Source organism: Geotrypetes seraphini, chromosome 2 (assembly GCF_902459505.1).
Source record: "Geotrypetes seraphini chromosome 2, aGeoSer1.1, whole genome shotgun sequence".
NCBI lineage: Eukaryota > Metazoa > Chordata > Amphibia > Gymnophiona > Dermophiidae > Geotrypetes > Geotrypetes seraphini.
Genome location: NC_047085.1, coordinates 372,356,080 through 372,380,033, shown reverse-complemented (window position 1 = coordinate 372,380,033; position 23,954 = coordinate 372,356,080). Strand labels below are relative to the sequence as shown.

Here is a 23,954-nt window from a genome sequence, read left to right as displayed (position 1 = left end):
ATGGGTCCATGTAGGGTTCAGGCTCTGAGGAATGAGCAGGGAAAGAGAGTTACAACTGACCCGGAGATCGGAGATATATTTTTTCGCTATTTTAAGAATCTTTATGCCTCCCCGTCGGAGGCGGGTGTAATGGCGGGGCCCTATTTGGATGGGATAGCGTTGCCTCTTATCTCTGAGACAGACAAGGAGCGTTTGAATGCACCAATAACTCCAGAGGAAATGTATTGGGCAATAGGGAATAGTCCTTTGTTGAAGGCGCCTGGCGAGGATGGCATGCACATTGAATTTTATAAGCTCTTAGGTGAGGAGATCATTCAGCCACTTGCTTAGATGTTTACTGTCATGGTTGGCGCAGAGGCTTTACCAGACGGTATGAACACGGCACGCATCTTGCTGTTGCCTAAACCGCATAAAGACCCTGAACAACAGGTTCCTATCGACCTATTTCCGTATTGAATACGGAGGTTAAATTTTTAGCGAAAATCATGGCAAAGCGGATGGCTGCTGTGCTTCTCTCCCTTATATACGAAGCTCAGGTAGGATTTGTGAAAGGACAAACTATAGCTAAAAATTTAAGAAAATTGTTGCTGTCTTTGAAACAGCGGGCGGCGAGCAATTTCTCATCTGTGCTGGTTAGTTTTGATGCCGAAAAGGCATTATGACAGGGTGAGGTGGGATTTTCTTTATGATACTTTAGCGACCTATGGTTTTGATGTTTTTTTTGTATCGGCGGTGCTAACATTGTATGCTTTTCCACAGGCTAGAATAGTGTTGAAAGATTTTGAAACAGACAAGTTCCTGATTTCTAGGGGGACGAGACAGGGTTGCCCCTTATCGCTGTTGTCGTTTGTGCTTACATTGGACCCCCTAATTCAGGATATTTATGCGATGCCAACTATATCGGCTTTTGCGGATAATATTTTAGTACATCTTACAGATCCTTTGCCTTCTTTGACAGCCTTACTGGACTTGATAAAAGAATATGGTGAATATGCAGGGTTTCACTTAAATGTGGATAAATCGGAGGCATTAGCATCCTCTGTGGTGGTTCAGGCCCTATGGGGGAATGGATTTCCGTTGACATGGGCACCTGGGCTGTTTGTGTATTTGGGGACTTTGATGACTATGCAGGTTCCACGTTTGTATCGTCTTAATGTGGATAAGCTTCAGCAACAGACGGAGCTCTTGCTGGAGACATGGACGGCATTGCCCCTTTCTCTGATGGGGCACATTTGTTTGGTTAAGATGTTCATCTTTCCCAAATGGTTGTATGTTTTGCAGACTCTGCCATTGTGCTTGCTAAAGAAAGATTTACACATTCTTTATAAAGGGGTTACTTGTTTTGTTGGGTGGCTAAGAAACCTAAATTGAAGGTGTCTCAGTTGTTGGGGAATTGGCATAGGGGAGGATTAGGATTACCGAATGTGCGGATTTATAATTATGCATGTCTTCTTCGTCATTTGGGAGATTGGGTGAATATGACTAGCAATTATACCCCTCTTCTGATGGAACGTGAGTTTTTTGTTCCCTAAGATGTATTTGCATTACTGCATAGTTCTCGGAGGGTCCTGCCCCCTTCTATCAGATCCAGTGTATTATTTAGCGCATTGCAAGCAGCTTGGTGTTGGCTTGTGCATGCCTTGGGAGGAGATCCGACGGTCACTGATCTCTTGTCCTTGCGGGGAAACCCGGCCTTTCCTCTGGGAAAGGAATCAAGAGAATATCTGTCCTGGAGAGCGAAAGGAGTTACAAGTTTAGAACCTATTTGGGGGGATGATTGGGAACTGTTGACATGTGCAGATTTACTAGCTAAGGTGGGGGAGTCCTGGGGAGCACAGTTTGCATGTCATCAAGTAAAACACTATGTGAGATCCCTCGACAGAGCACAATTGAGTTTGCACTTGGGGGCCAGGCTGCGGGAGTTGTTTGCTCGAGAGGAGGGGACGTCTCTTATGGTCTCTAGCATTTATGCTAGTTTGCAAGATTTACAACTTGCCAGGGACTACCAGAGCATCAAGGGTAAATGGGAAAAGGAATTGCAGATTAATCTGGGACATTGGGATGTAGCCCGTACTTTGAGGATGACGCCTGGGGTGACCCCATGTGCTTGGTTGTGGGAAACACATTATAGGGTGACCTTGCATGCTTATTACACTCGTACACAGATGTTTTATAGTGGAGGTCTTCCTACACCACTATGTCATAAATGTGGGATGGGGGGGGGGGTCATATTTTGATACATGCCTTTTGGTTCTGCCCCATTATTCAGCGCTTCTGGAGGCATATAATTTCTTATATGTCAGGGTTAATTGGGAGAGTCTTACGCAGTACCCTGGACCACTTTGTGTTGGATTTGCCAGAGACTTTTGGCCATTTACCTAGGGGGCATCGAGCTTTGTGTAGTAAGATGAGTTTACTGGCCAGGAAATGTATTCTTGAGTGCTGGACGGTTCCGGACCCTCCGGCATATTGGCATTGGCGGAACCAATTGCATCAGTTGGTCATTTGAGAGGCGCAAGATGCCGGAGGGTCTAGGAAACGAAAGATGTTGTTTTTGAATATATGGGAGCCTTATCTGCAAGTCTTACATCCTAAGGGTCGCAGTGCGATTTTCAGATGGGTGTCCTAATTTGTTAGTTAGTTGGGTTGAGAGAGTAATGGTGAGTACTGATGGGGCGTGGTGGACAATATCATAGGGGGTGGAGGAGAGGGGGGGTTTGAGGAGGGGAAATGGGGTGTACTGAAGGTTCTGGCAATTAGTCAAAGATAGGATAAGTTGCTCAGGTGGGGGGGAAGGGGTGGTGTGACATTTTGGGGGTTCATAAGAGTACAGGGCTTTGGAGTACCTTTCCACCCTCATTAATCTCACTTGCCCTATGTAGAGAAGGAAGGGGAGGGAGTTTGGTTGATGTTACTCTTTTATTGTATTTGCTTGTTCTATTATTGTATACTAGTCTTTAAGCCCGTTACTTTAACGGGTGCTAGAATAGATGTGTGTGTCTGTCTTTCTTTCTTTCTCTCTCTCCCCTTGGCCGCTGTCTGTCTGTCTATGTTTATTTGGTTTTCTCTCCTTGGACACTGGCTGTCTCTCCTGAATGTCTTCCTTTCTGTCTGTCTCACTGGCCCCCTGTGTGTCATTCTTTGTGTCTGTGTCCTTGTGTCATTCCCCTGCCCCCCCCCCCCAGAGCAAAGCTGTCTGCCCCCAGCATACCCCTTTCCCTCTCCCTGACCCCCTTGTGTCTTCCCCCTCCCCATCGAGCAAAGCTGTCTACCCCCCAGCACACCTCTGCAACAAAAGCATCCCCCTGTACCTGCAGCACTGGCATGACACCCTTCAGCCAATCGTGAGTGCTCAGAGCGCGACAGGGAACGGGGCCTGCAGCTTCTTCGGCATCGGTGAGGAAGGAGAGGTTGGCCCAACTCTCCGCAGGGGCTTTGGGGACAGTCTTGTGCGGCTCGAAGCCCTCCTCCCAGCAGTACTCCATACTGTCTTCCTCCCGCCGCCCAGAATAGATGTCTGTATGTCTGGTGTTTTTTTATTTGTCTCTTGGATGCTGTCTGTCTGTCATTCTTTGTGTCTGTGTCTCTCCCTGGTCCCCTGTCTGTCCGTCTTTCTTTCTGTTTGTCTCCCTGGCCCCCCTGCTTGCCAAAGCAGCTCCCTTTCCCTTTCCCCCTGTTCTGCAATGCCTACCTGCTCCGTGGCCCCCTTCTGTTCCTCCCCCACCTGATTGCTGTCTGCCCCCAGCACACCCCTCCCCCCAAAGCAGCCTCCTTTCCTGCCTGCTCCATGGCCCTTCTTTTTCCTCTTCCCCTCCCTCCAGTCACCGCTGCCATTCCTATTTAAAACGGCCTGCTGAGGTTCGCGGCCGGCTGTAGCGAACCTCGCAGGCCGCTGTTCACCTCAGTAGCATGTTCCCTCTGACGTGATCACGTCAGAGGGAACGTGCTACCATGTGGAGAGCGGCCTGCGAGGTTCGCTATAGCCGGCCGCGAACCTCAGCAGGCCGTTTTAAATAGGAATGGCAGCGGTGACTGGAGGGAGGGGAAGAACAGGAGCGGTAGCGGTTGTTGCGGGAGGGGGTGAGTCGGCGACGTGCAGGCCGCTGTGAACAGGAGTGGCAGCGGCGGCAGGACCATGAGCCTTCCTCCTGCCATCCGCTGCCAGAGCCGCTCCTGTCACCCGATGCAGCTAACTGGCGCATACGCCTCAAGCCGCGGCCAAGGCTGGGGACTCACGCATGCGCACTCCTGCGGCCACAGACCTACACCGCACGGAACACGCAAATAGGACTGCGCATGCGCGGCTAGCTCTTTATTATATTAGATGATGCATTATTATTTGTACTGTGCACCTTTGGGGTGCTCTGGTGTTGTATTTGCTGTGTTTGCATCAATAAAAATTGTTTGAACCTAAAAGTGTACCAGACATCAAGATCCTTGAGATCAGAAGGGATGTTACGGTTGGTTAATGAGGAGCTGACAATTGTACATTATGAGAAAATTAGGACTTCCATTATCTCAGTGGCAGGAGTACTGTTATGGAACAATCTGATAGGACCTCTTCGGTTGTTACATAACATAAAATCAACTTATAGACTGTGAAACTGTGAGATTTTATGCGGTTTACAAAAGATTAACCTAAATCACAAATAGAACTCTAAAGAAAATTAATTACCCAAAAATCTAGAAAATAAATAAGTCTTCAAATGCCTTCTGAACTCCAAGTATGATATAGATACAAAGAGTGGTTGCCTAAAATCTTTATCCCAAAGAGCGGCTTGATATGATAGTACACATTCATGATATCGTTTAAACTTGCAACCCTTCACTGACGGGTAAATGAAAAGAGCATGAGCTTTGTGAGAATATTTTGCATTAGGGACTGTAAATGCATCTAACAGATATTAGGGTGCCTGACCTGTTATTTGTAGAGGTTTTTTTTTTTTTTTTTAATGATTGTTTGAAGAATTTTTATGAACCTGAACTATGTCTTATGTCTTTTTTTAATTGTTTGATAATTATGCTTGTATTCATGTGAACTGCTTAGGTGTAAGTAGGCTATAATAATTTTTAAATAAACATAAATAAAATTTAAGTTCTGCACAGAAATTAACATGGTGCCTATATGAAAATAAACATGATTTAATGAGACGGAGTCAGCATGGGTTCAGCCGAGGGAGATCTTGCCGCACAAATTTGCTTGACTTCTTTGAAGGTGTGAATAAACATGTGGATAAAGGTGAGCCAGTTGATATAGTGTATCTAGATTTTCAGAAAACTTTTGATAAAGTTCCTCATGAGAGGCTCCTGAGAAAATTGAAGTGTCATGGGATAGGTGGCAAAGTTCAGTTGTGGAATAGGAATTGGTTAACGGATAGAAAACAGAGGGAAGGGTTAAATGGTAATTTTTCTAAATGGAGGAGAGTAAACAGTGGAGTGCCGCAGGGGTATGTACTATTTAACTTACTTATAAATGATCTAGAAATTGGAATGATGAGGGAGGTGATTAAATTTGTTCACTAAACTGTTCAAAGTTGTTGAAACGCATGTGGATTGTGAAAAATTGCAGGCGGACCTTAGGAAATTGGAAGACTGGGCATCCAAATGGCAGATGAAATTTAATGTGGACAAATGCAAAGTTATGCACATTGGAAAGAATAACCTGAATCACAGTTACCGGATGCTAGGGTCCACTTTGGGGGTTAGCGCCCAAGAAAAGGATCTAGGTATCATTGTAGACAATATGATGAAACCTTCCGCCCAATGTGCTGCGGCGGCCATAAAAGCACACAGGATGCTGGGAATTATTAAAAAAGGGATGGTTAACAAGACTACGAATGTCATAATGCCCCAGTATCACTACATGGTGCAACCTCATCTGGAGTACTGCGTTAAATTCTGATCTCCTTATCTCAAGAAAGATATAGTGGCACTAGAAAAGGTTCAAAGAAGAGTGACCAAGATGGTAAAGGGGATGGAACTCCTCTTGTATGAGGAAAGACTAAAATGGTTAGGGCTCTTCAGCTTGGAAAAGAGATGGCTAAGGGGAGATATGATTGAAGTCTACAAAATTCTGAGTGGAGTAGAACGGGTACAAGTGGATCGATGTTTCACTCTGTCAAAAATGACAAAGACTAGGAGACATTCGATGAAGTTACAGGGAAATACTTTTTAAAACCAATAGGAGAAATTTTTTTTTCACTCAGAGAATAGTTAAGCTCTGGAACGCGTTGTCAGAGGATGTGGTAAGAGCAGATAGTGTAGCTGGTTTTAAGAAAGATTTGGACAAGTTCCTGGAGGAAAAGTCCATAGTCTGTTATTGAGAAATACAAGGAGGAAGCCACTCCTTGCCCTGTATTGGTAGCATGGAATATTGCTACACCTTGGGTTTTAGCCAGGTACTAGTGACCTGGATTGGCCACCATGAGAATGGGCTACTGGGCTTGATGGATCATTAGTCTGACCCAATAAGGCTATTCTTATGTTCTTATTTTCTTATGAAGACAGTGCATGCAAATCAAGTTTATGCAGATTCGTTGTGGATATCCTGAAAATCTGACTGGCGAGGGGGTCCTCCAGGACCGAGCTGAGAAACACTGGCCTAGAGGATGCAAAGGCATTGTAGAACACATGGGAAGAGTTTCCCTTCCTTCCTTTTTGTCTTTATGGTATTTTTCGTCATCTGAATGACTGCTGAACACGGTGAAGATCAGAAAGTTCAGAGGGGTTGAGCAAATAATATAGTTAACTGCAAAAATTAATCAGAGCATTCATAATTATCCAAAAGATACTATCATGTGTGTCGCACCTGCACAGCATGCTAAAGCTTGCGGGGTCTAATTTAAGTCAAAAGCTTGCACTACTTTGACTGCTTTAGTACCATCTTTTCCTGCAAATCTTTTTCAAGGCGGTGCAGGCAAGGCCTTTAAAACAAAAACCCTTTACAGTGCATTCGCCTGCATAAAAATAAATGCCCAAAGTGATTATTTTTCCCTCCATCCATCATTTTGTTGGAGAGCCTGTTGGCATCCATCATTACAAAGACCATGGTGGGGGCCTGTTTCATCTGCCTCTGTTATGAAGCCACAAACCACAAACAGTAGTCTGCAATCTTTAAAATGGCAAAGAAATATTTCAAATGAGGGCCTGTCCTGAAAGCCTGATATATTTCACTGCTCTAGTACTGTCTTCTGCAACTTTTCTGCCTGAAGTCAAGCTTTCGAAACAAGATGAAAAATAAGTCTCACACAGGAGTGAAGGAACCTCTCCTTCCCTTGTGACTGTGGTGTAAATTGAAAAGTTTCTCCTGAGGTAATGCTCTTCACATTTTCCCTCTGACACAGTAACATTCATAGCATATTTCCACATGGACTGCTGTTTTTTATTATGGTGAATTTCCATATAGCATATAGATCATAATGCAAATTCAAGATGACCTTTGGCTGGCACGTGAAGCTGAAGAAATATGCTGGGAACTTCTTAGTCTGTGATTATTAATACGGCATGCCTGAGGAATCCCTGTACATTAGAGAATCGGCTCACTCAGAGCTCAGAGAAAACAACTTATTCTGGCCTCGGCACAACGTGATACCTTCATGGACTTAATCTCCTTGCACTGTAAATTTAATTTAAGCAGAAAGGAAGAGGAGTTGCCAAAAAGAAAATATTCCCCCATGTCCAGGTCATGCCAGATGTATTGATAAATACGTTAATAAGTTTGATAAGCAGCATATCCACTAATTTGGTGCCATCTTGTGATAAACAAACCCACAACTGAACAGTGTTGATGTGTGACATTGAACTTCATGAAGGCTATATGATTTTAGATGGCAATTTCTCCCTCCCTTGTTCCAGCAGATTGCAAGATTATGGTACATTTTGTCTGTGGGAATGAAAGCTCATTTTCAAATATGGTGGGGAGTTTCCCTTTAAAAATATCTTGCAGATTAGGGACCTTCCTGCTGGGAGGTATGCACAGGAACTTAAAAATAAACACCCTTGAGATTGATTTCAAGTGCAATCCACAAATCCCAAATTTACACTTGAATTTTCTTCAGTTGTTGAACTCTAGAAAAATCTAGGACAGATCAGCATACATTGTCTGCTGCAGCTTTCAAATATCTACCAGTCTTTCTGAGATGATGCAACAATTGTCTCATTCACCATAAATAAATATTAATTTTGGCATAATCTATTCATTTCTTTTTCTTCTTATCTTTATGAATTCTCCCCCACCCCACCCCCTCCACCCCCATTTTTTTTTTTTTTTAACTAAACTGCAGTAGAGGTTTCTACCATAGCCTGGAGCGCTAAATGCGCTGATGCTGCTCCAATGCTAATAGGCTTAGTAAAAGGGGGAGAGGGGTTAATTTGAGGAAAAATATATAAATTTTTTTTATTTTAGCTTTATAATTTTACAATATAAAAATCAAGCAATATATAGTCAAACCTCAGTTTGTGAGTAACACAGTTTGCAAGTGTTTTGCAAGATGAGCAAATCGTGCCTTGCAAACAGAGCGTTGACTCGATTTGCGAGCCCCCCCCGAGAACCAGCATCGCCCCCCACCCGCGAATGCCCCCCAGAGAACTGGCATAACCCCCCCTGCTCGCTAATGCCCCCTCCCCGGTGTGAACTGGCATCCCCTGCCGCCCAAATACAAGCCCTTACCCCGATCTGGCACCAACCCACAGGACGTGCTGATGCCAGTGCCCGAAAATCCTGCCTCTTGCCTGGCTGGGCCTTGAGCATCTGCGCATGCTCAACGCCTTCTCAGAGAGAGCGGGAGCCAGAAGGCCTTGAGCATGCACAGATGCTTAAGGCCCAGCCTAGGCAAGAGGCAAGATCTTCGGGCACTGGCACAATCACATCCTGTGGTTGGTGCTGCGTGCTGGTGCCAGATTGGGGTAAGGGCTTGTGTTTGGGTAGGTGGGGAATGCCGGTTCATGGGGGGAGGGAGTGGAAGTGCACCAGTGGCCTTGGTGGTGGGGGGTGAGGTGGAGCAGCGCCGGTGGCCTCGGGGGAGAGAGGAACGAATCAAGTGAGTTTCCCTTACTTCCTATTTGATATACAAACACTTTGGTTTACGAGCATGCTTCTGGAACGAATTATGCTCATAAACCAAGGTTCCACTGTATAGTGTAATATGCCATTGGTATGTAATCAGAAAAGGAAACAAATGAGGAAGTCATAGAACTCTTTCTGACCCCCTCTGTATGTATGTATCGAGTGCATTTCCACAGTGTTGAGACTTTACGTTCATTATTTAATCCACATGTCTGCATTTAGGATCAAATAGGGACCCCTGAAGAAGACTATATTGTCGAAACACGGACCGTGTTGGGTCCATATGTTTCCCAGAGGTTCAGGCCCTAGACATTTTTATGTAGATTATTTATTTGTTTGAATAAAGCCTTCATCTTGGACATTGACTCTCCACGATTTCTTTGTTTCCTCGATATTACCCTCTGTATGTATGTACATACATGTGTGTGTATGTGAGTAAGGACTGATATGTGTACATGTTTGATTGTATGTATGCGTGTGTACTTTTGTATGCCTGGATGAATATGTGTATAGGGAAGGTACATGTTTTTTTTAGTGTATTTATGCTTGTGTCAGTGGCATAGCTGGGATTCAGTAGGCCTTAGGCAGGAGATCTGTGATGCCCCCCCCCCTCAATTACTTACCTGCCTTCTGGGTCATCCACAGTTCCAGTGTCAAAGATAGTGCTAAAGGCTGCCTCTCTGGCCACTGGGACCTTTCCTTTGCCAAGTTCTTCCCAAAGGAAGGTGCATCAGATTGGCGGGACACGACAAAGGAAAGGTCTCATCAGCCAGAGAGGCAGCCTTTAATACTGTCTCTGATGCTGTAGCTGTGGAGGACCCAGTGGGTGGATAAGTAGCTGAGCACGAGGAGGGGGAAGGGGGAGGAACTGTGCCTGTCACTTTGCTTTTCTGATTTTCCGAGCAGGTGCCAAGCACAGTTCTTCCCCTCTTTTACCAGGTTACTCAGCACAACTAACATGCATATGATTTGCATGCTATTGTGCTAAGCCCGGCAAAAGGAAATCACTCGTAACCCAGCTTTCTTTGCCATGTTGCCCAGAGCTTTGTGCATCCTGCTCTAGAACTGTCTTCCAGTCCTCCACCCCCCACTGCCTTCCCATTGCCTGGATCCTACCAACAGTTACAGTGGGCACAGGTAGGGTTACCATATGGCTCCAGAAAAAGGAGGACGGATTGAGCTATCCAGGTTTTACTTCCACTGCTTTTAAAATAAGTAAAAACCCGGATGTCTCAATCCGTCCTTTTTCTGGAGCCATATGGCAACCCTAGCCACAGGCATGCGAGGCTCACTCACACAGAGTTGGTGGGAAGGGGAGATTAGGAACTGCAAATTAAGGTCTTAAACTCTGAAAAATGTCCAGACATATTATCCACCCTTCTCCTTCTGGACCAGTGGCGTACCTAGGGTATGTGGCACCCGGGGCCCATCATTTTTTGACACCCCCCCCCCCCCCATGTAAAATTTTTTTTTTTTTTTTTGCAATAACCATGAAATGGAATAAATGGTCAGAATAGAAACAGGCAGTGAAAATTTTCTTTTATTGAACCTCATTTATGTAACCATTATTCCAAACATAACATAACATAAATTATGTCTGAATTGTCATGACATCAGAAGTACATATGGAGTAGTTGCAGGTGATGCTTGGGACAGTTCTGATTATGTTAGTTTGGTTTTATGTGTTTTTTGAATAGAAGGGTTTTTATTTCTTTTTTTAAGGTTTTGTAGTTTGTGGTCGAGGTCAATAGGTTGTAGAGTTGGGGGTCAAGTGTTGCAGCTCGAATGGCTAGGAGGTTGTCGAACAGTTTTTTTCTTTTGACGTTTTTGGTTGGAGGGTGTGTGAATGGTGCGTGAGTTCTCCTATGTCTGTTTGAAGTGGATTGAATTATTTAGCTGAAGAAATTAGTTACCCCCCCATTCCACACACATTAATTCTCTTCCATTTTTGTTCCCATTATAAAAAAACACTGATAAGTTCCCAGGAAAAAAATACATTAAAATAAGAAGTGAAAACAAAGGCCCCTACAGATGAGAACATAACATAAGAATAGCCTAACTGGGTCACACCAATGGTCCATCATGCCCAGTAGCCCATTCTCATGGTAGCCAATAGTGCTGCCCGATTCAGAGAAAAATATTTCATTCGATTCGATTCACCCTGTTGAATCGATTTTTCGATTAGATTCACTGTTAATGACACCGCTTTTTAAGTTTAAACAAAGTATAACAATAAATTTCACAACAACAATAAATTTCACAAAGTACTTAAAAAAAAAAAATCACATTTTTCCATTAAAGCAGTTCTGGAGACATTTGCTTGAACAGTCTTTTTTCCCAGTCCATAAGCAAGCAATATGAAAAAGATTTCCTTAATTATCTACTCAAACATTTTTGCTATTTACTTTCATTGTACCTAGACTATTATTCAGTAGAAAAAATTTAGTTTGTTCAATCAAGCAGAACATTCACTCATAGAAGTCCAATGTCCACACAGGATTTGATTGAACAAACCAAATTTTTTCTACTGAATAATAGTTTAGGTATACTGAATAGCAAAAATGTTAAAGCCACACAGAAAAGCAGTAAAAGTCAATAGGTTCTCCAAGTGGGAACAACCTGATGTCTCAGCACTTGAGGAAAAGACCACGTAATAATGTTTATAAGATAAATCATATAAATGATTATACTGAAGCAGGGTGTCCTCAGCGTGAGAGGTAAGCGAGAGGAGAGAATTCTCCAGTGCTTTACACAATAAGGCTCCTCTGCCTGCAGTGCACACCATCATAGGACACCTCAGGTGTGCTCAAATTAATCAATGTGATAAATTAAACAGTGATAAACAATTGGTCAATCACAAGAGTGCAAGATCAAACAGGTTGTTCCCACTCAGAGAACCTATTGACTTTACTGCTTTTCTGTGTGAGTAGATAATTAAGCAAATTTCTGATAGCCTACAGAACTGATTCTCACCTTCCATCCCCAGCCCCCAAGACTTACCAGACCCCCCCTGCCGATGCATTTACTTACTGCCTGAACTGGATATTAAATCGTGGGGAAGAGAGGAGAAATGCGGGGAAAGAGCCAGCCAAAACTAGTATTTGTTGCTGCTGAGTGCACCAATCCAGGGCAAGCAGACGCTTCCCCCATGTCTTAATAACAGACAATGGACTTTTCCTCCAGGAATTTGTCCAAACCTTTCTTAAAACCAGCTACGCTATCTACTTTTAACATAACTTCTGGCCACTTCATTTTTAAGCTTAGATCTTTCCTTCCAAACAGAGACCTTGCTAGATGTCAAATACAGCACAAGGTAACTTCACATGGACTTAACTGTGCAGGAAATGAATCTCCTCATACACCCACCATATAGTGCAAAAATGTGCAAAGGTCTGTTTTTTTCTTTCGATCACTACATAGCCTAATGCCACACAAGCAGCGCTGTTACAAACATATTCTGAAGGTCAATGCTAAGGTTGACAAAGTTTCCTTCCTTGGACCAGAAGGAGATACTGACAAACCACTGGAAGAGATTCTAAAACAACTACCCAGAAATAACACCCAAAGACCCACTCAGTGTGTGAACCAGTTGAGTGGAGTGGACTAACTGGGGGTGGAAATGGGCCCAGAGTTTGCTCAGCAGAATTTCCCAGACTACCTCTTCCTCTCAACACACTGACATGCTACCACCACCACCAACACTAGGAACACCTCACCGAGTATGCCAGCAATGCTTATAAACTTTATAAAACACATTATTATATTTTCTTATAAAGCATATATTTTAACTGAACTCAGCCTTGCCATTCACAAAAATAGAAAAGTTCCCATTTCAAGCTGTCTCATGTACACTTTTCAAATCTAACATATTGTAATCACAAAACAGAAAATAAAATTATTTTTTCTACCTTTTGTTCTCTGATCAATATTCAAATCTTGTTGGTCCCAGGCTCTTGTTGTCTTGCTTGCCAGGGTCTCCTTTCTCCGTGCTAACCATCCGTCTGCCATCTCTGTTCTCCCCTTCCGTTTCCCTTCCCTCTCCCGGAGATCTGGCATCTTTCCTTTTTTTTTGTCTCCATCCACAGATTCACCTTTTCTCAACTCCCCACCACCCCAGGATCCACCATCTCTCCCTTTCTGTTCCCAACTATCCTCCTATCCAGTATCTCTATCCCCCCTCCACACCATCCCCTGTTTCCAAGTTCTCTCCCTTTCTGTTCCTTCCCTCCCTAAATCCCATTATGCACCATCTCTCTCCCACTCCTCTGTTTTTAGACCCATTATTTCTAACCCCCAAAGTCTGGCATATGCACGTATCTTTGAACCCACCCTTCCCTCTCTCCCTCTGTGTACTTTTACACCAGGACCCCCCTCCCCCGAAGGTCTGTCCCCCCTCCGAAGGGCTACACCCCACCCCTGAAGACCTGCACCCCCCCCGAAGGACTTTACCTCCCACCCGAAGGTCTGTCCCCCTCTGAAGGCCTAAACCCCACCCCTGAAGGCCTGCACCCTCCCCGAAGGATTGTACCCCCCACCCGAAGGTCTGTCCCCCCCTGAAGGCCTGCACCCATCCCGAAGGCCTGCACCCACCCCGAATGCCTGCACCCACCCCGAAGGCCTGCACCCACCCCGAAGGCCTGCACCCCCGAAGGCCTGTCCCCCCCCTTGAAGGCCTGACCCCCCCTTGAAGGCCTGCCTGCTTGTCCCCCCTTGAAGGCCTATCCCCCCTTAAAGGTCTGCCTGTCCCACCCCCTTGTAGGCCTGTCCCCCCTTAAAGGTCTGCCTGTCCCACCCCCTTGTAGGCCTGTCCCCCCCTTGAAGGCCTGACCCCCCCTTGAAGGCCTGCCTGCTTGTCCCCCCTTGAAGGCCTGTCCCCCCCCCTTGAAGGTTGGCACCCCCCCAAAGGCCTGCACCCCCTTGAAGGCCTGTCCCACCCCCTTGTAGGCCTGTCCCCCCCTTGAAGGCCTGCCTGCTTGTCCCCCCTTGAAGGCCTGTCCCCCCCTTGAAGGCCTGCACCCCCCCTTGAAGGTTGGCACCCCCCCCAAAGGCCTGCACCCCCTTGAAGGCCTGTCCCACCCCCTTGTAGGCCTGTCCCCCCCTTGAAGGCCTGCCTGCCTGTCCCCCCCTTGAAGGCCTGTCCCCTCCCTTGAAGGCCTGCACCCCCTTGAAGGTCTGCACCCCCCCCCGAAGGCCTGCACCCCCCGAAGGCCTGTCCCCCCCACTTGAAGGCCTGCCTGCCTGTCCCCCCCTTGAAGGCCTGCACCCCCTTGAAGGTCGGCACCCCCCCTGAAGGCATGCACCCCCCCTGAAGGCCTGTCCCCCCTTGAAGGCCTGTCCCCCCCCCTTGTAGGCCTGCACCCCCTTGTAGGCCTGTCCCCCCCCTTGTAGGCCTGTCCCCCCCTTGAAGGCCTGCCTGCCTGTCCCCCCCTTGAAGGCCTGCACCCCCTTGAAGGTCTGCACCCCCCCCGAAGACCTGCAACCCCCCTTGAAGGCCTGCCTGCCTGCCTGTCACCCCCCCTCCCCCTTGAAAGTCTGCCTACCCGCCCGCCCGCCCCACCCTGAAGGCCTGATGCCCCGACCCACCCCGAAGGACCATTCGCCCCCCTGGCCTCCCCGCACTACCTATGAAGCAGCCGCAGCAGGATCGCGACGTCAGCTATCTTTGCGCTGCTTAGGAGCTGCTTCCTGCGCCGCGGTCCCGCCCCCTCCTCTGACGTCAGAGGAGGGACGGGACCGCGGCGCAGGAAGCAGCGCCCAAGCAGCTGAGGGATTGCTGACGTCGCGATCCTGCTGCGGGCTGCTTCATAGGTGTGCTGGAAGGTCAGTGGGGCGAGCGGTCCTTCGGGCGTGGGGGGGGACTGAGCGGCAAGGCCGGGAACACCCCCTCAGGGCTGGTACCCGGGGCGGCCCGCCCCCCCCGCCCCCCCCCTAGGTACGCCACTGTTCTGGACATTAATATATAATTCTGCTGACTTCTAAAAAAGCCAGACAGTTGGAAGTGCTAACCTCCTGACTCCTGAGCACTTCTCACAGGACCCCCCCCCTCATCCCCCCGAACATATGGACATAAAGGGGCAGTCTGCAAAGGATGTCTAAAAGTTAGGCATCATTTAGACAGCCAGCAGCACACCGCTGAGCACGATTCTATTAAGCAAACAGTAGACACACAGTAGAGAATCACACTCAGTAGCACTCAGCGAATTTAAGCGCGTCTATATAGTTAGGTGTGCTTTATAGAATTGCCTTTTAGGTGTCGATAGATATCTTCATAACATCTATAATGTTATTGCATTTTAGCGTTATGATGTCAATTTTATGCTGTTTTTTTTTACATTAAAATTGTATACAGTAAAACAGCATGCAGAAGGCAGACCAATTTTACAGAAGTACCACTATTATATTTTATTTATTTATCTTTTAATTATTTACATTTGGCTGCTTTATCATATTTCCTTTCTATCCTGGTGGGTTCAAGTGACTTGCCCAGGGTCACAAGGAGCGCTGAAGGGTTTGAACCCACAACCTCAGGGTACTGAGGCTATAGCTCTAACCACTGCACCACATACACTCAGATATTAAACCATATGTCCATTCAAAAGCCAAGCTTATATCCTCTTGATTCATAAGCACTCATTTCTTTAGGATAAATATCAACTATGTACCTTCAACATTTGTCTAGTTCCTCTTTTGAACTCTGTGTTCCTCAATCAAAGCACATGAAAAAAAATATATATATATATATATATATATATATATATATATATTCTATACTATATCTTCTATATTGGGGGGTAAAGAGGACTCCTCTTTGATAATAAAAGAAAAAGATGTTTAATAATGCATTACTCAAGCAAAGCACATGATAAAATGTATTGCATACTAAACCTCATTCCAAAGTTTACAAAAATAAGACGAGAAACCCTACTCACAATGGCTGTGGCTCAGAGCAAGTAGATATATTTGACGAACAGAAGGCAGAAGGTCACTACAAAAAAATAAGAATATTTGCCCATACTAAGGATTTGAACCTATGACCTGTGCAAGATGGAAACAGTACCTTTAACCACTGAACCACATGCACTTCCTTTTGGGCTGGGGTTCCTGCAATGTGAGATGATACCTTAGGAGATCACAGCCATCTCAGGGTAAAAATAAGTTTCCTTCTAGACCCCGGAAAGGTCAGAGTTCAAATGTAAATAGCAAAGTCCACAACCCATACTTTCTTATGAGACAAAAAAGAAGCTGTTAAGGTACTGGATGTGTGTGTGTATGGATTTGAACCCATGACTTGTGGAAGATGGAAGAAGTGAATCTTTTTTGATTATTATCAAAGATGAGTCCTCTTTGCACCAAAAAATAGAAGGTTTAGTATGCAATATATATATATATATATATATATATATTTATATATATATATATATTTATATATATATATTTCATGTGCTTTGCCTAAGTAATGCATTATTAAACATCTTTTTCCATTATTATTACAGAGGAGTCTTCTTTACCTCAAAAAATGTGGACACCTCTAGCATGCCTAAGTGATGCCTAAGTCTCGTCCACCTAACTCACACCCAAATAACACCTAAGTTTTGCAATGCCTACATTTTAGGCAAAAATATAGACATAGGACTTGGGTGTGATTGTATGTGATGATCTTAAGATTGCTAAACAGGTTGAAAATCTAGAAGGATGCTAGGGTGCATAAGGAGAGGTATGGCCAGTAAGAAAAAGGAGGTATTGATACCCCTGTATAAAACTGGTGAGACCTCATTTAGAATACTGTGTACAATTCTGAGAATGCACCATCAAAACAATATAAAAAGGATGGAGTTGGTCCAGAGGAAGGCTACTAAAATGGCGCATTCTATTCGTCATAAGACGTATGGGGATAGACTTAAAAATCTCAATATGTATACTTTGGAGGAAAGATGGGAGAGGGGAGATATGATAGAGACATTTAAATATCTATGTGGTGTAAATATGCATGAGTTGAGTCTTTTCATTTGAAAGGAAGCTCTGAAATGAGAGGGCATGGGATGAAGTTAAGAGGTGATAGGCTCAGGAGTAATCTAAGGAAATACTTCTTTACAGAAAGGGTGGTAGATACATAGAACAATCTCTCGGAAGAGGTGGTAGAGACAAAGACTGTGTCTGAATTCCAGAAAGCATGGGATAGGGAGGTGGGATTTCTTAGAAAGATGAAGAGATAATGTTTACTGCAGATGGGCAGACTGGATGGGCCATTTGGCCTTTATCTGCCATCATGTTCCTATGCCTAGCCCTGTTCTCAGAGTGCTCAAAGTTCACTCTAAGTTCCTATGCTACAAATATTGGAACTCATTCTTTTATAGAAATGAACTGGACAATATATATATATATTTTTTTTTTTTTTGGGGGGGAATCAGTTCTCTGGGACCCCTGATCTGATTTGGCCCATTTAGCTGTGTCTACTGCTATCATCAAATGATAAAAATCTGTGGATGCACATGATCTGCAAAGAGATCCAGATCTAGAGCTGCCAATGTTTTCATGCTGTTAAGAAATGTCACTGACCGAGCAAGTTCAAAGAAAACATATTTAGCAGCACGATACTTAACAGTACATTTATATGGATATTTGAGAAAAAGCAAAGCACCCGACTGAGGTACTCCAGGCCTTAACAAAAGAAATTGCTTCCTTCTCTTCAGAGTTGCCTAGATACAGCAGGAAAACTCTGAACTATGCAGTTCAGAAAGGAAATATCATGATATTTAAAAAAATAAACATAACCAATCTCTGTGTCAACTCAGTGCCAAGGTCATGAATAGTGTTGCAGGAACAACTGAATTCAGGTTGGCTTTTTCTAATAAAGATCTAACATCTAAACTATCCATTGCTCAGCCCATATCTCACTGAGACTCCCCAGACCTCTTATTATAAGGCAGATAATAAAATCCTGAAATGGGAAAAATGATCTCTCTGGATCCTTCCAAACTTCAGACAAATACTTTGTTAAGCATCTCTCAAGAAAAAAAAAAAAAGGCATCCTAGAACAATTATTAATCCGGAAGTTTTATTTCCAGTAACATTCTCTTGTTCCATAAATTGGTTTAGCTCCCAAAAAGACTGAATTCTGGTGTCAAAATTTTCAGTTGAAATTTGCACATGACCAATTTTGAGCTCATATCCCTGTACTTTTCCATAAAGCATTTTAATCTGAGACATAAAAGCTTGAGCCAGATTTGATACTGGTTTCTATATCATCTCAAAGGTAAACGTTTTCCAGTGCACCAGAGAAAATTAACAGAGCAACCTCAGACCAACATGGATCTCTCACGATGCTGTTATGTATACTCTTTGTTTCAGGTTCCCTCAAGGATTGCACTTCCATTGAAGGTCCTCTTGCCAACCCAGAGATTGCATAACTCCACTCACTTAGGTATCTTCTGTAGGAAGATCAGAGAAACATCCTCACCAAGCACTCTCTCTAAGGCCATTGACATGTCTGAATCATCATCCTGTGATGGCATAGCTGATGCTACCTGAAAGCTTCTCGATACAGGGAATAGAGGAGGAGACTGCTGTTCAAAGCTCGGCAAGGTCTCCATCTTGAAGATCAGCAAAGGGGGAGTTCCTAAACTGGCTTCCTGAGTACCTGAATAGGTATCCATTAGATCCTCCATAATGGACTCCTGGGGTTCAGAGGGAAAACCTCACAGATTTGATTTATTAACTGGATTTACCACTACCAGAAGTACTAAAGCGGTTTACAAGAAAACACTGTATGCTGTAAAAACAGTTTACAAAAAAAAAAAAAACTATAAAATCCTTAAGGCTCCTTTATCAAGCAGCGGTAAAGTCTGTTTTCTGTGAGCCAGCAAAGTAAATGCTGTTACGCTCATTAGAACTGGATGAGCATCAGAGCATTTACTTCGCTGGCCTGTAGTAAAAGGCTCAACCACTCCTTTTTTTTTAAACTTTATTTAGTTTTTAATGCCAACAAAAAGTGCAATATAATTTATATACAAATAATGATAATCAACCAAGCACTTATAATAATCATTCCTCCTTCTCCCTTTCTTTTCCTCCCTATTGGTCCAGCATTTCTTCTTCTCCCTTCCCTTGCTAATGGTCAAAACATTCTTCTTTTTTCCTTCTCCTTCATCCTAATGATCCAACACTCTTCTTCTCCCTTCCCTTGCTAATGGTCAAAACATTCTTCTTTTTTCCTTCTCCTTCATCCTAATGATCCAACACTCTTCTTCTCCCTTCCCTTGCTAATGGTCAAAACATTCTTCTTTTTTCCTTCTCCTTCATCCTAATGATCCAACACTCTTCTTCTCCCTTTCCCTTTCCTCCCCAAAGGTCTAGCATTTCTCTCTCTCTCTCTCTCTCCCCACCCCATCTTCTTTCCTACTCCCAATGGTCTAATATTTGTCCTTTTCCATTCCTCCAAAGATCCTGCATCTATGCTTCCTGTCCTCTTCCCTGCCAGCAATTTGGCATCTACTGAGTCCTCTCAAGTATTCCCCTTGGGTATACCTTTTAAAATTTGTATTATGCTTGTAGTGACTGCCAGCAGCAAGCAGTGATTCATACTTGATGCTTGTATCCTCTCCACTGCCTTCACTCTAACATTTCCCACCTATTTGGAAACAGGAAGCTATGGGGAGGGTGCGAGCATTGTATATTGAATTGCTGCTGGTGGCTACTACAAGCATAAAACAATTTTTAAACAATTTTAACCCATGGGGACAGGGTTTTTTGAGAGGCCAGGGTAGATGCCAGATTGCTGACTATGGAGGAGATGAGAAGCTGGACCCAAAGGGAGTTGGCGAGCATAGAGAACACAGGGAGGTGAAGTCACTTCTGGAGTTGCCAAAAGTAATGGAATGCCAATCCACTCCATTCTGGCTCAAATTAAGCCCTGTCCCTAAAATATTCGTCATTTTTCCCTTTTTCCTACTTTCCTTCCCTCCTAACTTTCATCTGTTCTGTTCCTCCCTTCTCTTCTGTTCCTTTTATCCCTTCTCCCTATGGCTCCTGGCTTCTTCTTTTGTGATATCCCTTTCCCTACTCATTCCTTTTACTAGGGTTACCATATGGTTCCAGAAAAAGGAGGATGGATTGAGACATCCAGGTTTTACTTCCATTGCTTTCAATGGAAGTAAAACCTTTTACCCCTTCCTTCCAGAATAGGAGCAATGGCAGTTACCCCTGTCTCCCCCTCCCCCTCCGTAGTGGCTGTACTGAAGTATAGATTTATGACAGTCCGGCAAAACTCAGTGCTGTTGCATTAAAAAAAAAAAATTTCCATTATAGGAATAAGATTCAATCAACAGAATAGACTTGATGCGTTTGAGAAACTCACCCCTTTTATTGTCCACTCTAGTGACTGCCTGGATTAAGAGAGGTGAATTGGATTCAGTATACTCCACAAACACCAAAAGCAGCTTCAGGGCCGTCTTCACCACTAATCGAAACTGGAGACAAAGAAAAAGGTAAAAGAACATTTAAGCATACTTCCAATCTGCATTATCAAGGAAGGCAAAGCATCTGTCATAACTAGATTGTACATTCTTTCAAGCAGGGACTGTCTCTTCCATATTTGGTGTACAGCGCTGTGCATGCCTGGTAGCGCTACAGAAATGATAAGTAGTGGTAGTGGTAGTTCCGGGCAATTCCTGAACATCAGCTGGGCTTTACTGAAGTACAAAATTACTGTAATCTCAATTTATCAACTAATTGCCAGGCTGCACAGCTGTGTAAGCAGTTCTCTTCCCCAATACTGTGGGCTGGCGATTAGTTTTCACAGTCTCAAGTGAAGTTCTTCCTCCTGAGGAAGCAATTTGTGAGATACGACATCGTGTTGGGGAGGAGAACAGTTTACACGACAGCGAGAACAATTGAAGGCAACTGCCCAATAACAGAGATAAAAGTTTAGTTTTGACAGCAAGAAGCCTGTGTTTGTATAGACTGTTTTATTGGGGGGGGGGGGTTGTTGTTGATTGAAACATTTAAACAGCATTATGGGAGCACTGAACAAACATGGAATACTTTTGGTAACGGACTTTGACAAAAGTAGTGGATTCAAGATAAGTACCATCCATTTTGTCAAATGTCCTATTGGAGGAGATTAGGAAGAGTGCAATGATGTTCATAGATTTTTTTTTACTATTTTCCATTACCAAATCACATGGTAGACAATTTCAAACTGAGCACCGTTATTATTAAGTATTTAAATGTATTGGGAAATAAATGATTATTAAAAAAATGTGTTTGAAAATTATAATTCAGTATGGAGGGCTCAGTGGGAAACCTTGCTTGTTTAAAAGTTCCTCTTTCCTTTGGCTCTGCCATTTTGTTCTTCCTGGAGCAACTGAGGATCCCCCTCGGGCGTGGGAGAGCACTCCGCCCCTCACCGATGCTCTAGCCACTGAGACAGTTAAAAATCTCAGCACCTAGCGGCACACAGCCATTCAGCACATCGTCTAAAGCAGTGATTCCCAACCCTGTCCTGGAGGAACACCAGGCCAATCGGGTTTTCAGGCTAGCCCTAATGAATATGCATGAGAGAGATTTGCATATGATGGAAGTGATAGGCATGCAAATTTGCTTCATGCATATTCATTAGGGCTAGCCTGAAAACCCAATTGGCCTGGTGTTCCTCCAGGACAGGGTTGGGAACCACTGGTCTAAAGCACACGTCCCAATCACTGTCTAAGGCACAAATTCCAATCACTTGCCACCAACAAACACCTAGAGAAAGATCAACTATCTAACCCCCAGGAAATCACCTACAACCTCACTCCCACCAACCCCCTACCTCCTATCTTTTACAATGAAAGCTATACCACAAACACAAACTATCCTACTGATCATCTTGCTTCTAACCAACTGGAAGGCTGCAGCAAACAACATCTCCCCAATACCAATTATTTCAACTACAAATAGAATTCACCTCCCAGCCAAGAGAACCATTACAGACATAAACATAAACTCCCAGACCTGCATACACCACATCATCACACCAACATGGAGGAGACTAAACCACACCCCCAACCAAGAGCACTTTTCTACCCAAAAGCAACAAATAGTGCGCAAACAGAATACACCACACTAACATGTGCCTACATACATCAGAGCTCTAAAAGACAGAACACATAAAAGACTGGCTAAAAACGAAAATCTAGATTGCCTCTTCCTCACTGAAACCTGGCTAACCTTAGACTCGGACCCCAGGATAATGGAAGTTTGCCCGAAGGGATACAAGATAACAGTGGTCTGCAGGGGGGGAAAAAAAAGAGGAGGAGGTCTAGCCATTTTAGTCAGAAACTCCCTAAACTTAAACATACTAGACAAAATGTCCACCCCATACATGGATCTACTAGCCTGCCAACTTTCATGCACCACACTAAAATGATCCATAACCTGCATGCTCTGCTACATAACACCAGGGAATTGGAACACAGCAAGACCAGAATTCGAAGATTTTATATACTGAAACTCACTAATGGCAACTTACAACCTAATCCTAGGAGACTGAAACCTCCATCTCGAAGACCATACCTCTAAGCAAGTAGAAAACCTACTATCTTACCTCAAAGCCTTAACCTACAAGATCTTAGACCCACAAATCACACACGAGAAAGGTCACCAACTGGACATTGCAGCCTTCATGACCCAACAGCCTACCTACCAGAGATTCAAACCTTAAATGGAAAATGGTCCCGATCCATCTGTTCAGACCATTACACATACACCTTCAATATCAACTGGGCCAAAGGCAAAACCAAACCAAAATCCCAAAGCTTTACCTACAAATCACGTACATATATCAATCCCTCCAAACTCTGGAATAAAGCAGACGCTACAGTCCAAGAATGTGACCCCCAAAGACTTCATCTCTCAATGGTGCAATATAAATACAACTACCCTAGACGAGCTAGCCCCAATACAAACAAAAACCCCAACCATAACAAGCCTAGTAATAAACTCAATCACATACCCCATTCAACCCACTCTAAAACTTCTGAGAATGATAGACTGATGCTGCACCATGCAACCACAAATCAACAAAACAATACAAAAATCATTCGCGCTCATGAAAAACCTAAGGCAAGTTCAAAAATTCTTCGACAGAAAACAATTCCAGCTCATGGTCCAGTTCCTAGTCCTAGGTTTCCTTGATTACTGCAACATCCTATATCTCCCCTGCCCCACAACAATGATAAAACAACTACAAACAGTACAAAACACAGCCCTAAGACTAATCTATTCACTAAGAAAACACGACCACATCACCAAGGCATACCTCGACTCACACTGGCTCCCAATTCCAGCAAGAATACTATTTGAATTCTACTGTCTATTATTTAAATCCATAAATAGTGATAGCCCAGCCTACTTGAACAACCGCCTAATCTAAACTACCATTACCAGACACAGGAGAACCCAGACACCATTCACATAACCTCCAATCAGAGACATCAAATGGAAAAAAACTGTATGATGGCCTTCTACCCACACAGGCAGCAAAACTAGACCACCAACTCTCCAATCTACTAATCGTGACCCCAGACTACAAAACTTTCAGAAAAGAAATAAAAACCCTGCTATTCAAGAAATCCATGAAGACTAACTAACACCGTATGAAACATTTCAATCCTCTGAAGCAACCCGTTCTACTCTGTAACACCTCTGGACATGTCCAGAAATCCTCATCTGTAATCCACTTTGAACCACAAGGTAATGGCGGAATAAAAATCACTAATGTAATGTAATATAATGAAATAATCACAGTCCAAAGAATAGCATAAGATTTTAAAAAATGAACTTTTCCATTCTATCAGAACCATGTGGTTTCTGCATCAATTTGGTAGGTTATGAAGCCCTGAATTCTTGTGAC

The 23,954-nt window shown here is 44.0% G+C and overlaps 1 protein-coding gene across 5 annotated transcripts in view; it reads right to left on the bottom strand.

The window, feature by feature from the left end:
• Window positions 1-23,954, bottom strand: part of FHOD3 (formin homology 2 domain containing 3) — a 967,501-nt gene that overhangs the window by 260,656 nt on the left and 682,891 nt on the right. For all 5 annotated transcript variants that reach the window (XM_033930608.1, XM_033930609.1, XM_033930610.1 and 2 more), the window contains exon 7: window positions 20,418-20,529. In XM_033930608.1, coding sequence (XP_033786499.1) covers window positions 20,418-20,529 — 112 coding nt within the window. The remainder of the gene's footprint in view (window positions 1-20,417; window positions 20,530-23,954) is intronic.